The sequence below is a fragment of the Sander vitreus genome, chromosome 21, assembly GCF_031162955.1.
Source record: "Sander vitreus isolate 19-12246 chromosome 21, sanVit1, whole genome shotgun sequence".
Taxonomy (NCBI): Eukaryota; Metazoa; Chordata; class Actinopteri; order Perciformes; family Percidae; genus Sander; species Sander vitreus.
The window spans coordinates 20,594,412-20,610,679 of record NC_135875.1 but is presented as its reverse complement, the minus strand read 5'-3'; the positions used below and the strand labels follow the sequence as shown (position 1 = coordinate 20,610,679).

The 16,268-nt window shown below is 40.9% G+C and overlaps 1 protein-coding gene across 2 annotated transcripts; it reads left to right on the top strand.

The window, feature by feature from the left end:
* Window positions 1-869: 869 nt before the first annotated feature.
* LOC144535982 (somatostatin receptor type 2-like) lies at window positions 870-15,323 on the top strand. 2 transcript variants are annotated; one of them, XM_078278837.1, is made up of 7 exons: window positions 870-1,048; window positions 1,194-1,258; window positions 1,512-1,904; window positions 4,697-4,888; window positions 4,987-5,414; window positions 6,501-6,826; window positions 8,541-15,323. In XM_078278837.1, the coding sequence occupies exons 5-7, from the start codon at window positions 5,027-5,029 to the stop codon at window positions 8,967-8,969; spliced, it is 1,143 nt and encodes a 380-aa protein (XP_078134963.1). In that variant the 5' UTR covers window positions 870-1,048; window positions 1,194-1,258; window positions 1,512-1,904; window positions 4,697-4,888; window positions 4,987-5,026; the 3' UTR covers window positions 8,970-15,323. The 2 variants fall into 2 exon arrangements, with proteins under 2 accessions (XP_078134963.1, XP_078134964.1); XM_078278838.1 differs by lacking the exon at window positions 4,697-4,888 and having other exon boundaries at window positions 870-1,258.
* The last annotated feature ends 945 nt before the right edge of the window (window positions 15,324-16,268 follow it).

Genomic DNA, 16,268 nt, shown 5'->3' with positions numbered 1-16,268 from the left:
TGCTAGCGTGGCACGCCCTCATACTCTGCTTCTGACTGGCTAGTAGTCCTTACCTAGGTACTGAGCATGTGCGACTCCCAACAAAGATGGAACAGAAGTGAGATGTCTCACTCTGTAGCTAAAACAGAGAGCTCAACACACAGGGTGAAAAGAGGAGCTGCAGCAATGTGCAGTACAACTAAAATATGGTGTTTTCTATTCTGGTACAACCTCTAAATAGAATTTTTAACCTGAAAATGAGCATAATATGAGCACTTTAATGTTAAAATGTTACAAATGTTAATGTTGCTTCTTTAAAGGGATACTTTGAAGACTTTTAATCGGCTTTATGTCATATGTGTGGGTAGTATATGCAAACGAACTGTGTTGGACTTCCCTCTATGTTGCCAGAGCCCAGAAATCGCCGCTCGTTCGCCGGCCAAAAATTCCCAGACACAAAATGCGTTACCTCGAAAATCGGTAAATTATCCCTTTACCACTTTGGCCTTACTGATCATTTAAACAATTAATTAAACCACTTGCAGGTCAGATGTGGTCCTCCTCAGTGACACACAATACTGATCTCACCCAAAAAACTTGCTGACCTCAAACCCCAGCACAATACACACACACAATGACCTCAAACCCCAGCACAACACACACACACACACACACACACACACACACACACACACACACACACACACACACACACACACACACACACACACACCTGAACCCTCCTGACTGTCCACTGGTTTACATGGATAGGGATTTCTGCAGAGAATTACAACTCCCCCTCTGTGCAGCTTCTGTCCATCCTATCAGTTTAGACATAAATAGAACTATTAATCTTTGATAGGGCAACAGCTGGTTGCAATAATAGTGTGTATGTAATAGTATGTTGGGAGAAGTGGCAGGACATTTTCTCATGGAGAGGTCGTGAAGGATACACGCCATCTGCACTTGCTTTATTTCTCCTCCTCTATAAAGACGGAGAAGGGGGCTGTTGGTTCCCTCAGATCCGAGTGTCATCACTGTCGGCTGACGAGCAAGTGCACCACTGACTGTGAGCATGAAGGCCTGGATTACATTTGAAATCATTGGAGTGGGAAGCTGATTTCCTGGGGCATCTTTCTGCGAGATCGCTTCACATTTTGTACGTCTCTGCATTAATCTGTTCTGCAACCATACAGCATTTTTGTTTTTGATAGATGTATCTGGAATTGCCATGAAAACAACAATGTGTCTTTGATACGGAGAGGCTGCGAAAGTACAGGTATGTGCCATAGGAATATTGCACTTTTAACTTGGTTTTACACATTTGAAACAGTCTGATGTTCAGACACAAGGCTTCAGAAAAAGAGCCGTCTATGCATGACTCCAAATTAGCAATCACCCGGACACCGACGCACACACGGTGACGTGCTCAACGTTTCTACTGATCTGTCGTTCAGACTGTCTCTCTCTCTCTCTCTCTCTCTCTCTCTCTCTCTCTCTCTCTCTCTCTCTCTCTCTCTCTCTCTCTCCAGTCTTGAGTCCTGCCGCTCTGACTGACTCGTCGTGCCAAGACTGTCTCTCTCGTTGGACGCAGCGCACTGTGAGCGCACTACGGCTTTTATTTTTATTTTTTTGTTAAGACGCGGTTTGTCAAAATTCCATTTTACAAACGCGGAAGATTTCTTGGAGGTAAAATTACACGAGAGACGCAGTATAATCACCAGCTCTGGCGAAGGTGGCGAGTGGGCGGCTGAACGCCAACGCCGTGCGTAATCCTCGGGGAGCAGGTGGATGGAGAGGCTGCCGGGATGCAGTTTTCCGGCATATCGGCGCTGCTTCGGAGCGGCTGGACACCATATCCTCAGCTGAAGGACACCTTACCATCGTAATGAGCATCGAGGGAGTGCTCAATTTTCAACGTAAAAGTAAGTGATGCTATTGACATTTTTTTTTTTTTTTTATAAATGTCCTCATCTAGCCTATAGGCATTTCTGAGTGGACTTTGGCTTTGTTTTGCGCACTTTGATGCAATCCTTTCACAGTCAGGTCTGTTTTTTATCTGAAAGTTTTTTTTATCTGTTTTTTATCTTTGAAAGTTGTTGTTTTCTTTGCCATGAAGTACCTACACACTCTGCGCTAATTCATTGCGCACCTGTAATCTCGTATATGGCACCCAAATGCAATTAACGGATTCAAATGAACTCAAACCAATCACATGAGCTTTATGCGCATTCTAATGTCTAGTTCTGCCTGTGGGGATAAGAGGAGGGTAGATGTATGCTCCTTCATCCCAGCACAGCAAACATAATTGGAACAGGTGCAACCACAGTGGAGAAACCAGCAGAATTGTGTGAGTTAACAGGGGGAGTTGGTTTGGAAACATGTCAGGGACAATACGGGGTTTGTCTTTCAATAAGAAAGGGCAAAAAGCCATTTTATGTCAAAGTGTCCTTGCGAAGGAAGAAAAACCGACCCCCTCACTATAATTACAGCGCACAGAGCCTGCAAGTTATGGTGTGAGGCTGCATCAAGCCACACTGCTGGCAGCGCTTCATCTGTTCACAGTCAGTGCTGAGCTGAAATGCAGCTCCTGACATCCATACTGCAATTAATGTTTCTCTCTGAGTCTCTGAGAGCCCATTAGACTTTTCCATTGCAAGAGTTTTAATGGACCACGGAATCACCCTTTACTCTTAATAATATGAAACAATTACCCTGCCTGATAATTAAACTCTGAAATGTTACCAAATAATACCAACACTTACACAGTAATTGCTGCTTCCTGCTAGCAAATAACATTATAAACCCTTTCATCAGTGGATGTATGATTAGTGCTGATTGCTTTTCTGTGCACTTTCCCCTGCATATCTCTCACACGCTCAACTATCACACACATATAAGCACATGGGTGTATAGTGGAGCTCCACCGAAATGTGTTTGCAAGGGCCAATAGAGATTCTTTTTGAGGATTTAGACTTTTGCACTTCAAGTAATACGATTGTAATGGAATCAGACCCCATTTTTAACGAGAGTTATGGTCAGAGAGAAGTGGAATTACATTCAGACTATATGGTAGTTTTCATTGTTCGTGGCGGTGTCTTCCATTCCTCCACTCGCTGTTATCCCTAGTAACAGTCACATCAACCGGCATTAAAATTGTAAGGATTCTAATTAGAAAATTTGACTTCATTTGCGTCCAATAAAATTCCTTTTAGTTATGAGAACGCAGTGTGACGCATGTAACTGCTCTCATAAGGGTAAGAAAGCTTCTACAGTGAGTCAAATACTCCCTCAACAAACTGAGGGTTGATGTGTGCAGCCATGTGGAAATAGACAGACCAACACTGTTTCAGAGGTGAATGGCCACCAAAGGATTCCTATTGGCCAGACTTAGTTATCTTTATCGCTTGAATTGGTTGACAAACCTAAAATACATCTCCTTTGACTGTAATGAGCATTAAGCGGACAGTCTAAAGTGGGCCCACTTGTGCCAATCACATGTAGGCCTAATTCAGGTAAATTATAAAAAAATAAAAATAAAAAAAAGAAGCAAGAAATGGACAAAATGTCCTTGATGCTGACTCCGCGGGGAAAGAGTGAGTGATTTTGCCACAGATCCAGAGCTGTTTGTCCCCGAGATCAATTGAATAAACATTTGTCTTCTGCAGCGCAGTGCCCTTGACGTGCTCTCGCTCAGGCGGACCTTTTTGCATGTATGCATATGTGGGGGAGGCACGCATGCGCGCACACACACACACACACACACACACACACACACACACACACACACACACACACAGCATTAGGGTCTGGACTGTGTTAGAAAGTGAGAAAAGAGTGTAAGACCGGACGAGATCCAGCTGAAATGTTGACACTGGCACAAGTATGGCTCTAAAGTAAAGGTCGTGATTGTGTAGTAACACAGGCCTGCACATCTTTGTGAAATTTTAATACACTAGACTTTTCAGTGCAAAATTGTGCAAATCATTGTCATGACTGGAGCTGCAAAGATGAATCGGTTAGTTATCAACTATTAAATGAATCGCTAAATGAATCGGTTGAGTAATGTTTTATGAAAACAAATTCAATTTCTCTGATTCCAGCTTCTTAAATGTGAATATTTTCTAGTTTATTCACTCCTCTGGGACAGTAAACTGAATGTCTTTGAGTTGTGGACAAAATGAGACATTTGAGGACGTCATGTCGGGCTTTGGGAAACACTGATCGGCATTTTTCATCATTGTCTGACATTTTATAGACCAAAAAAAGAATCGATTAATCGAGAAAATAATCGACAGATTAAACGACAACAAAAATAATCGTTAGTTGCAGCCCTAGTCATGACATAAAAGTTGTATGTTGAATTGGGTTGGGTGTGGGCTCCAGTATTTTGCATCTCTCTCTCTCTCTCTCTCTCTCTCTCTCTCTGCTGTGTGAAAAAACGGTCAAAAGTTGTTTTTAAAAAAAAGCTGTAAGTAATATTGAGGATAATAAGAACTAAACATGTGAAGGACATACCTGGAGTATTCTCTAGAGAGAATATTTTACATGTTACGGCATGTAAGCAGTTATGTAAAGTAACGTTGCAACTGTTGCCATGGATTTTGAACGACTTTTATTATTTGTCAAAAGAAATATGTTTTTCTCATTCTGTTCTTGTTCTCTCTCTCTCTCTCTCTCTCTCTCTCTCTCTCTCTCTCTCTCTCTCTCTCCATAGATCGATCTTGCCAGTTTTTTTGTTTCTCTACAGCTGGGATGTGATACTTGTGGTTCCTCGTTAATGAAAATCCCCAGTCATCCCGATCCCCAGAGCCCCAAACCTTTAGACCCCAACGTGTCAAATTCCCATTACCCAAGGCTTATTTTAGAACTTGAAGACCCTTTACCCTGCTTTCAACAGTCTTGCATGGTAATGTCAATGCTTTTAAGCATGTAACATCCTAACCTCAAACCCAATAATAGCTACCTTCTCCAAGCTCCTTTAACATCTATCCTTACCATCTTTAGGAATGCGGAACCCTTTGACACCCTAAACCTCTCAGCCATCATGGCCTTGGATCAGTGGCCCTTTCTCCCGACTGTCCCCAACATCTCCATCCCTGAGCCCCTCCTGTATGACAGCTACATGCAGGGGAATGAGTCCAACCTGGACCTGAACATCTCCAAAGCCAGGGAGCCTCACCAGGACAAGACCAGCTCTGTGGTCATCACCCTCATCTACTTCATAGTATGCGCCGTGGGGCTGTGCGGCAACGCCCTGGTCATATATGTCATCCTGCGATACGCCAAAATGAAGACGGTGACCAACATCTACATCCTGAACCTGGCGGTGGCCGATGTTCTGTGCATGATGAGCCTGCCGTTCATCGCCTTGCAGCTGACGCTGGTGCACTGGCCCTTTGGAGAGGTGCTGTGCAGGGTGATCATGACTGTCGGTAGGTGTAGAGCAGAAGGCTTATGGTACACTTGAGAAAGCAGCAGCAGTTTTAATGGGCAAAGAAACCCCTTTTGGCTTCCTCAATTATGCTGAAATCATTGTCTGCTGTGGTTTCAATTGAAAGAAAACCCAAATAAACATCTGTATTTTTTTCAAGTATTATTAAGACTTCAGTTGCAATTAGAGCTCAAAAGTGTGGTTCCGGAAGTGAAAATCCAATTCATTTTCTCCATAAGGATTTTGATTATAAGCCATAATGTCTAAACCATCCAAGGTAGACTGACCACGAGCTACAAGGTTGTGAAATGAAGGTTAATGCTCCTGTAGAAGCCAAGTCTGTATGAAATCAACCTTGTTTTATTTGCAATTTCATGGAGAAGTACCACACTACCAACAATCTCAGATGTAACAGCTGCATCTCTGATTGGTGGAGCTCGCTGTTACCATGGAAATGTTTACAGAACCCGTGACCGGCTATAGCGAGCTGCTACCACTGAAGTCTATGTTCGTTTTGCCGTTTTTAAAATGTTCTTTTGCGCCATATCAAATGTTTTATGGGCGCGATTCATCTGGTAGCAGGTTGGCTTGGTTCCAGGCTTAAAACTCTTTATATAAGCATATTCTGAAACATTAATGGTGCAATTGAATGGGTAATATCACTTCCGGAACCAGAGCGGTTCAGAAGAGGGCGGTCACTGTTGAGCTCTATTAAAGAGTTTGTTCAAAATCTTAGACATTTAAGTGTCTTAAAGGTATAGTTTAACAATTTGGGATATACTCTTATTCTATTTAATTCTTTTGCCAAGCTAAGCTAAGCTAACCGTCTCCTGGTTGTAGCTTCATTTTTAAATAAGCGTCCTTGCCTCAATGCTGAGCTATTGCTTGAAGTGTATAGATTATAGATGCTGCATAGACTTTAGTTGCAATTCAAACAGTGTTGGTCATCCCAGTTGTCTTACTAAAAGCCTTTATCATACTTTATAAACTTCCTGTTTGAAAAAAAAAGAACAAGCATAAGCAATTACTGATACTTATTTTAATTTTACATTTCTTTCTCAACTCCTCCACTTCTCCCCTCTACCAGACTCTCTCAATCAGTTCACCAGCATCTTCTGTTTGATGGTGATGAGCATTGATCGGTACTTCGCTGTGGTCCACCCTATTAAGTCCACAAAATGGCGGAAGCCCCGCGTGGCCAAGCTCATCAACCTGACAGTGTGGTGTGTGTCCCTGTTAGTCATCCTACCTACTTTGATCTTTAGTGGCCTTCACAAGGAACAAACATGTGGGATCGAGTGGCCGGAGCCACAGGATGTCTATTACACAGCCTTCATAATCTATACCTTCTTCATTGGGTTCTGCCTGCCTCTGGCAGTCATATGTCTGTGCTACCTGCTCATTATAGTCAAGGTAAGAGCCCGCCTCCACATGTGGGACATATAATGCAAGATAATTATAATTTTCTCCATTCAGTTCAATAACAAGATTAGTACTGGCTACAGGACTAGAATGAAGTTTTTTGGCCATTTAAGTCATGTTTAATTCAGATTCAGATAAATGGCTCATTTTAAAATGTCACTGTTGCATAAGAATGTAGTTAACGGTTGACAACTTTGAAATGATGGACATTTTTTGCCACAGCACACTTAACTATCTTTTTATAAGATGTTTTTGCTTAGGCTAATATAATATATGTTACATATGAAAATCAACATCACGATTAATGGCGATTACGTTAATATTACATTTTACAGGATAGGACACAAGCTAGCTAGCCTTGGAAGGCTATCCAGGCTAGCTAGAGAAATTTAACATTTTAATTTTACAGGCATTCGTTAACATTGTAATGATGAAAATACAGCAGAAGGTAGGACATTTTCTCTAATAGAGACTTATACGGTTAAAAAAGTTTGTCAGGTTGGTTTGAAGCAACAAAAACATGATTTGCTTTGACAGAATGTGATTACCGGAAGCAATAAACTAGAAGGGCACTCGGAGAGAACAGACCTCCACAAACGCATTAGCTATCTCACAATGTTAATCCAGTGTTAATTTTCCCAGTCGGGAAGTCATTTTTCTGATTATTCTGACACCACATGAATGCAGCACAAACGCCCTATTTCGCACTGTTAATTAGTAAAAAAAATAATTTGTGTATCCACCTGGTGATTCGGATCTGCTCCGAAAATGAATTGGTTCTTCCCAATGCTACACCCTTCCACCAAGTTTCATGAAAATTGGGCCCATAGTTTTTCCATAATCCAGCTGAAAGACCAAAAACATTAGCCTCTTTTAATCAATAGTATTGCAGCCATTCAGCTCATGACGTTACATGGCTTGTTTGGACTGTATTGGAACTGTTTTGCCACCTTATTAGTCAGTAAAACACGTCTACCACCTGGTGAGTTTGTAGTTTCAAAATGTCTTCCTTTTGCAAATTGTATGAATGCCTGAGTGACTAAAATGTTTGCATCCCCTCTGATAGCCATTGGCTTGGTCCAGGAACAGGGCTATGAGCTAGCTAGCACTTATTGGTTGGTAACAGTTCTGAAAATGTTGAGAGGTGATTTTTATAATCTGTTTCCTAGGCTCTTAATGGGAATAGTTCGACATTTTGGTTAACACACTAATTTGCTTTCTTGCCATGGGTTAGATAAGAATATGACTCATATACCTGTCTGTTAAATTTGAAGCTAAAGCCAACAGCCGGTTAGCTCAGCTTAGCAAGAGCACCTCTGAAGCTCCCTAATTAGCACGTTGTATATTGTTTGCTAAAGTCACTGTGCCCAGCCAAGAAATAATTCAGCATAACTTTACGTAAAACCCCAACTTGATGATTTTGCACTTCAGTTTGGGAACAGATTGTTTATTAAGCTTTCAACAGCTGGCTACTTCCTGTGTTTAGGCTAAGCTACGAAAGCAGTCTCCTGGTTGTAGCTTCATATTTAACAGAAAGATATTAGACTTGTGTCAATCTTCTCATCTCACTATTGTCAAAAAAAAGCATACAAGCGTATACCAAAATGTCAAAGTTTAACTTTAAGATATTTTATATGTCTGTATATAACACTGTGCTTTTATATTTAAGAGATTTTAAGCCACTGACAGTCCATTCCTTTGCCAGGTAAAGTCGTCTGGCATGCGGGTGGGTTCCAGCAAGCGCAAGCGTTCTGAGCGTAAGGTAACACGGATGGTGTCCATAGTGGTGGCGGTGTTTGTCCTCTGTTGGCTGCCTTTCTACATATTCAACGTCACCTCCGTCACCAGCTCCATCAACCCCACCTCTGCCGCGAAGAGCACCTTCGACTTTGTCGTGGTGCTGGGCTACGCCAACAGCTGCGCCAACCCCATTCTGTACGCCTTCCTGTCGGACAACTTCAAGAAGAGCTTTCAGAACGTCCTATGCCTGAAAAAGGTGGCAGGCCTGGACGAGATAGAACGCAGTGACAGCAGGGCAGACAGGAGCAGGATGGTTAACGATGCTGTACTCAACGCCAACCTTGAGACTCACAATGCTGCCCTGCTGAATGGCGAGCTACAGACCAGCATCTGACCAGCGGCAGTCACATCCAAGGAGCCCAGAGAGACAGACAGATGAGCTGCTAGTATAGTGACTCCTGTTCAAAGATGCAGGGGCTGGACGATGATATAATAGCTGCTGCTCATGGACATCGACACATGGACAAAGTCTAGGTGAAAAATAAACAATTTCTTAAGGGAAAGTACACTGACTCCAGCACAAAACTAATATTAATATTTGGGTTGAATTCGCCCTAAGACGAAAATTATTGACTGAAGTGATTTTAAACACAGCAGAGACAAGTGATGTTCAAGTCAAACGTAAATAGGAGTGCTGTTAATGCTTGCCAGGGTTCTATTGAGTTGTCAGAAGTCACGCAGACTGAACCAAAATCAAAACGAGACGCAGGATCAGAGAATGGACTGCTGTGGACCCACAGGAGAAATACACGGTAGAGAGAGAGCTAGATGGGATTGAGCACCATTCAGGCTCTCCTTGATGAGAGTGTTTTGAGAGCTATGAAGGGTCGGCATTGATTTCTCTGAATGTGGAAATACTGCTGAAGTCAAACATTTCAGTTGGAAACAGCCAGCACAATAATTCTATAGAGTCTTTAAAAGAAAAACAAAATCAAAAATCTTGAGCCAAAGGGGAAATGATTCATGGTCATGTTTTATACATACTAGCTGATTAGCTTAGTCTTATGTGATCAACCAGGCATGTATATATACATATACATATTTACGACAAAGGATGGTCTTTTCTCTCTATTGCTGGCATCTCCGCGGGAGGAGCTGCATCGATCCGTGAACCTTTGATTTGAACATCCAGGGTTATTGATTAAGTTAAATAAAACATATCTTGACCTTGCTCCCTTTACAACAAAACAGCTTGACTTTGGTTTTCTGTCAACCTCTGGGGGAAAGTTTCTGACATGGACGACTCCGTGTCCTGACCAAATTATATTTCAAAGCCATTCCCTGCTGTAAAATTCTGTGTTCTTGTAGTGCATCAAGGGCAGCTCTGAAACTATCTGTGAAACCTGTCATGTGTACTTTACACTTTACTGTTTTCCTGTTCTTAACAATAGTTGCTACCTGTGCCAGTGGTGTCATTGTAAAGAGCCCATTTCTACTTGTGAAGTGCTGTGTTTTGATAATGTAAGATTTCCTCCAGAGTTCATGTTGAAATGTAGTCACTGTCGTTTGGTTCAGCCATCACATGCTTGCTAAAATGCCTAAATTACACAGAAGGCAGAAACATGTGTATTGTAGTCAAAGAGGGATAGAGAGGCAGGGGAAAAGGAGATACAGAGATAGGAGATAGAAAGGACTAAAGCTTGTGTATGGTTTGTATCTGCTGAGAACACAACACATACTGTAAAGAGAAAGCTTGAGATTTCAGTAGACTTAATGGATACAGCTGACAGGAAGAGAGCAAGGTGTGTGAGTCATTAAGAGAAATAGAACTTGAAACACCTGTATAATAAATTCAGACATTGTTAGAAGCCTTCTAATGGCCATTTTGGAAGTCACCAGCTCTGGGGCAACAATGGCTCAGAAAGCCACTTCTTGTCAAAATATGAATTGTATGCTTTTATAATTGTATACCACATACCTCGATAAGCTTACCATTAACCTGTCAAAGGAACTTGACTCAAAGCATCTCACATCTTTTAGTGGCATTCACTATTCCAGATGAATAGTGAAAACAATAAGCAGGCAGCGGCTATAGCAAAAGTGCATACAACTCCAGTTTATCACTCTTTATAATTAGTGGCTTCTTGAAGGACACAAGACTGTCAGGATGCCAGATTGATTAATGGAATAATCAATCAATCAGGCAGTCAATCAATCAATCAGTGGAACATCATGGAGGTTCCCATGTTTTTTTTTTTTATAGCCATGCTAGCGGCGTGGCAATGCTAGGCTGTTAGTTCACCACTTGTGTCCATTTTGAAATATCACAACAACTTTTGGATGGAAAATCTGTCATGAAATTTGGTATAGACCAGGGGTTGATGCATAGATTGTATAAGTAGGGCCAAAACATTTTAATCGCCCCCTGGTGGCTGGCTGCAGTATAAGTCATAAATCCCACCCCCTCCATGTTAGTGGATGGGACATGGGCCAAACTAAAAAAGTAAACGTCTTTTTTAGATTTAGGTAATTCTTATCATGCTCATTTTTTAATAAGTTTGGTTTTTATTAGTGCTATAAAAACGGGGTGAAATGTTATGAATGACTCATGATTGGTCGGGCGGGTGTATGGGTGGGGCCGCCCAATTACTGCAGACTCTGGCTCCAAAGTTACAAGATGGCAGCACCCATATCCAGGATATTTTGGCTTCACTTTTGGACAGCGGGAGGAAGTCACCCATACAATCTATGGTATAGACAGGCATGGTCCCCAGAGAATGACCTGTAATAACTTTGGTGATCCCTTAACTTTACATGTATCACCAACATCAGGTCAATTTATTTTATTTTCCCAGCACTTTAAAACCAAATACCTAACTAATGACATTCCCGTCAGCTTCATCTGTACTTTGTTTACTGCTAATTAGGATATGTTAGCATGCTAACACACTACCCAATCAGTACCAAAAACCTGACCAATGGTCATTGATCAAAGATGCATACGGTAAAAATTATATCTTATGTAATATCTGCATGTTAGTTTTGTCAATATGAGCATGTTAGCATGCTGATGTTAGCATTGCACTCAAGTACAACCACAGAGCTGCTAGCATGACTTTAGACTATTAGTCGTTGCTTAGAATTGAAATGTACATATTGTCCAAAATGAAACAGCTCCAGTGAAGATATATGGTTTACAACTTTTAACCTAAATTTCCACAAATCAACATCATTATCAGCTATTATGAATTAGCTAGCTGGTTGATTCGCTAGATAAAACAATAGCAGTTTGCTTAGTTAAATGGTCTGACTCCACTAAGCCACAGTAGAGCAAGAGCCAAAGGAGCTACAAGAAAAAAACCTTGTCACAATAACCTGGATTTGGAAACCTTATCACTCCATTAATGCTAAATGAATAAGCCCACATCCACAGCAGACCTGTATTTCCGTTTTAGCTATCAGGCTGTTTGTGCACAGTTACTTTTATCCAACGGACCTCCATGATGAAACCACACCTAGTTGCCAGGAGATTTGTCAAACAACTGCAAAGTCTCTATGGTAATAACGTAATCCGCCATATGCTGTGGTGTCAGCAGAGATGGCAAAAGTACTCACTTCCCATACTCAAGTAGAAGTACAGATACTTGTGTTAAAAAATACTCTGGTAAAAGTAGAAGTACTGATTTAACTTCTTTACTCAAGTAAAAGTAACAAAGTACAGGCTTGGAAATTTACTTAAAGTATAAGTAAAAGTAGCCTTGCGAATGACATATTTTATGCAAAGCTAGAGTTCAAGCTGAGAAACTTCAGTGGACATGGAAAAAAAGGCTCTTTATAGCCCTTACCTACATTTTAAATGGATGTCTGCCAATAGGTCTAAAACATCACATATATGATTATTGTGACAGAGACTGGGACTCCAGGTTAATACGATTCTGACTGAGTAGCAAGATATGAATTCAATTGTGATTGTGTGAGAATTCACAGATCCAGTTTCTCTTTTTTAAATCTTCCTGTTTAATCTACATGTATGTGTGTGTGTGCTCAAATATGGCTTCTGGAAAGAAAATAAAGGATACAATTACTAAACAGACATTAATTAAGAAGTTTCGGTTGGTACAATTTGCAGCACATTCGCCGGGAGTCATTCTTGATTATCTCAAACATCTCTCTCAGATAAGGCCAAGGATGATTGGGAATGTCTTGCTGCTTGTCTGCCGAATCTCTGCGATCTCTGTTTTCTTCATTTTCAATCATGTCGTCGTCCATACTACTATGTGCTAACGTTACCGCCATCAAGCCGCAATGATTTGCCGCGAATGAATGCTGCCGAATCTGTCGAGTCGTCTTGTAGTGGTGTGTCAAGTGCAACGTATATTTCCATCCTATTAGATTGAATTCGGTATTGATGACGCGAAAAATAATAACGGCAACTCCAAGTACCAATATTCATGTTAAAAATGTAAGGAGTAAAAGTAAAAAGTCGGCACAAAAATAAATAGTAAAGTAAAAATATCTGTTACTGTACTTGAGTACAGTAACAAAGTATTTGTACTTTGTTACTTCCCATCTCTGGGTGTCAGTGTGGTGTATCAGTCAATGTAGAAGTCATCGTTCAGTGCAATCAAAAGAGATGAGGGCCAGGCAGGGCTTGTCCCAGGAGGTTACCGCAGAAAATAATTTGTCATGGCAATGTCTCTCTGCTGTCACTGCTGTAGCAGGGTCAGTCATATCATCACTCACAGGTCAAAATAGCAACACACACTCAGAGACAAGTGTAGGTACAATTCCATATGATGTACATATAAAGACACAAGGACCACTTTCTAGTCATGTTGTTCACAATGTGTAACTCAGACGTAAGCGCGTCACATCCCTGACTGAGTAATGCAGAAGATGATGAGGATGACCAATTCTGCATGTCTATGTCCAATAATGGGACACATCCCAAGACCAACCAGAAACATGTTTGGATTGCAATTTGATTAGGGTTGCAACTGACGATTCTTTTAATTGTCGATTCATCTGGCGATTATTTTCTCGATTAGTTGTTTGGTCTATAAAATGTCAGAAAATGGTGAAAAATGTCAATCAGTGATTTCCAAAGCCCAAGGTGATGTACTCAAATGTCTTTTTTTTCCTCCACAACTCAAAGATATTGAGTTTACTGTCATATAGGAGTGAAGAAATATTCACATTTAAGAAGCTGGAATCAGAGCATTTTCCAAACCGATTATCAAAATAGTTGCAGATTCATTTAACAGTTGACAGCTAATCAATTTGATTAATCTTTGCAGCTCTAAATTTGATCATCACATGTAGAAAACCTGTGATTGCTGGCTGGAAACATGCTATAGATTTCTGTTTATCTTTATTTCTTTCCTGTGAATACTCTCCCAGACGCGTGTCCCACTGAGAAACCCATTTTACAATCTCACCCATTACTGTCAAGGTATTTTAGCGCATTCAAGCCTGAAGTTTAAGAACTATTCTCTCTCTCATCATCCACAGTTAATTACTTTTGCTCTGTCCTATCCATTCATCTCCCTCTTTCTTTCACGCTCATTGCCGGTAAAGAATTACATGAGCACACTTTACAGCCACCCAAACTCAACTGAACCATACCGAAGATGCCTGTCCTATTTGGGCATACTTAATGTACTTAACCCACCATTCTGATGTTACGTAGATGTTAATAAGACGGTTTGTGCCAAAACCAGTGTAAATGAAGCGCTAAAAAGGACAGTTGAGGCAATGAGATGCTGCCTGTAGTCACTGCTTCCGTTGTAATTTTGTTTGGGTTGACATGACTCTTTGTTCACTGAGCGCAATTCAGTGCCAAATGTCAAAAGGGCATTTGTCCGGATTTCTGTCTGGTTCCTGCCACTGTATAGTGTACAGATGAGATGAGAAAGAAGCGGAGGAATGGGAAACCTCTGCCTTCTTGCGCTCTGTTTCTTCTTTGGAAACACAAGTTATTTGCGAAGGGCTAGAACGTGCACTCCTGAGGATGCACCGTTCAATATTAACTCTATGTATTTTGTGGTATCCTCTGCTTGTTCTTGCATGGGGAGGGTTGCGTATCCCACTTTCTGTGTTCCCTCACTAAGCAAAACCAGTGTTGCACACTTACTGGCTGGCCACTAGATACACTCTCAGAAAAAAGTTACAGATATGTACCTGAGTTTGGGTTCAGCTTTAGCAACAACTTTGTAGATTTTTAAGTTAAAATCAGTAGCAAATATGAGACATTCTTTTGATCGAAGGAATAAAATGATAAGTGGGTTTTCAACACTACAGATTACACATTATAGTCTTGACTAAGCCAGATTTTGGCCACGCTGGTTGTAATTTACATGCTTGTTGCTGACAGTGTACAGCCATGGATATGTACTTTTCTGTGCAGTTACTTTTATCTATGTGCCTTGGAACGTAATATAAAATCATGTGATAACATCAATGTACAGCAAAACAACATTGTAACCTGTTTTTTCCCAAAAGTCAAACAACCAAAGGCCTTTGTACTGTACAGACATGTTGGTAACCAAAACATAATGTAAATCATTTTTAGTAACATTTTCCCAGCTTACATAGCCTATGTTATGTGTGATATAATGTCGAAAGCAGATGTTTATTTGTGACTCTTTATTGTTGCATAGAATATAATGTGATCATTGATTGTAATGGACAGGCCAATGTCCTCGTCTCTGCGAATAAAATGCAGGCCAGTTTCTGCTCCCATGGTCAACCTGTGTATTTGTGTGTGAGTGTTTGTGCAATGTAGCCTGTGTGAGTTTGTGTTAGTGTGGACTCACTTTGCTGCATGCACTATATATGATTACTACTGACTAATGTAAGCTATATCTTAGAAAGTTCCTGAAATTGCAATTTAAAGGTAGAGCTTTGACAGAAACAGAAACTACTTTGTTTGTGCCTTTTTCATAGCTCTACTTGAAGATCTTTTTCACTGTGTATTTCCCCCCAAGAATTCCTTGGAGGAACTCCTAGTTTTTCTTTGATAGGTGAACACATCATACAGAATCCACTATGCTGTATACAGATAATATCCAATGTGGGATTCTGTGAATTCCAGCATTTCTCAAGAGGATGTGAACTCCCAAACACAGAACAGTTAATTTCATCTTTTATTCCGTAACAACATAGCTCAAGGCTGGACAAAGATGGGAAGACCACACGTTATAGTTTACCAAAACAGTACGGAAGCCCTGAAAGGCAAGGTGAAAGAAACTGGGCACTTTTGGCCAAAACCTAAGTAATTTTTTCGTACGTACAATTTTTCACCTTGCCTTTCAGGGCTTCCATAAAACAGAAATGAATCTAAGACAAAATAAATATAAAGCAAACATCCCAAATAAAGAAAACCAAAATGGTGAAAGACAGTATGGGCCTTATTTTAATGAGCTGAAACGCAAGTATCAAACGGCAAACGCAAGTAGCTTTGTGGGTGGATCTCGGGCGCTGTTGCTATTATACCGGCGGGATAAATGATTGGATAAATGACTCTTGCGCCAGACGCAAATCTAAAATGGGTTGGTCTGAAGTAGCTACATTACTCATAGGTGTGGTTTGGGTGTAACGTGCAATAAGCCAATCAGAGCGTTATCTCACATTCCCTTTAAAAGCAGGTGTGCTCGTTCCATGGCGGATTGCTATTATAATGGTGGATTTGCTA

What these genes read in the sequence shown, in the direction of transcription:
- LOC144535982 (XM_078278837.1), top strand. Translation starts at nt 5,027, where the DNA reads ATGGCCTTGGATCAGTGGCCCTTTCTCCCGACTGTCCCCAACATCTCC. An exon ending in CAGGGTGATCATGACTGTCG is followed by an intron (nt 5,415 to 6,500) that starts GTAGGTGTAGAG and finishes CCCCTCTACCAG; the next exon opens with ACTCTCTCAATCAGTTCACC. An exon ending in ACCTGCTCATTATAGTCAAG is followed by an intron (nt 6,827 to 8,540) that starts GTAAGAGCCCGC and finishes TTCCTTTGCCAG; the next exon opens with GTAAAGTCGTCTGGCATGCG.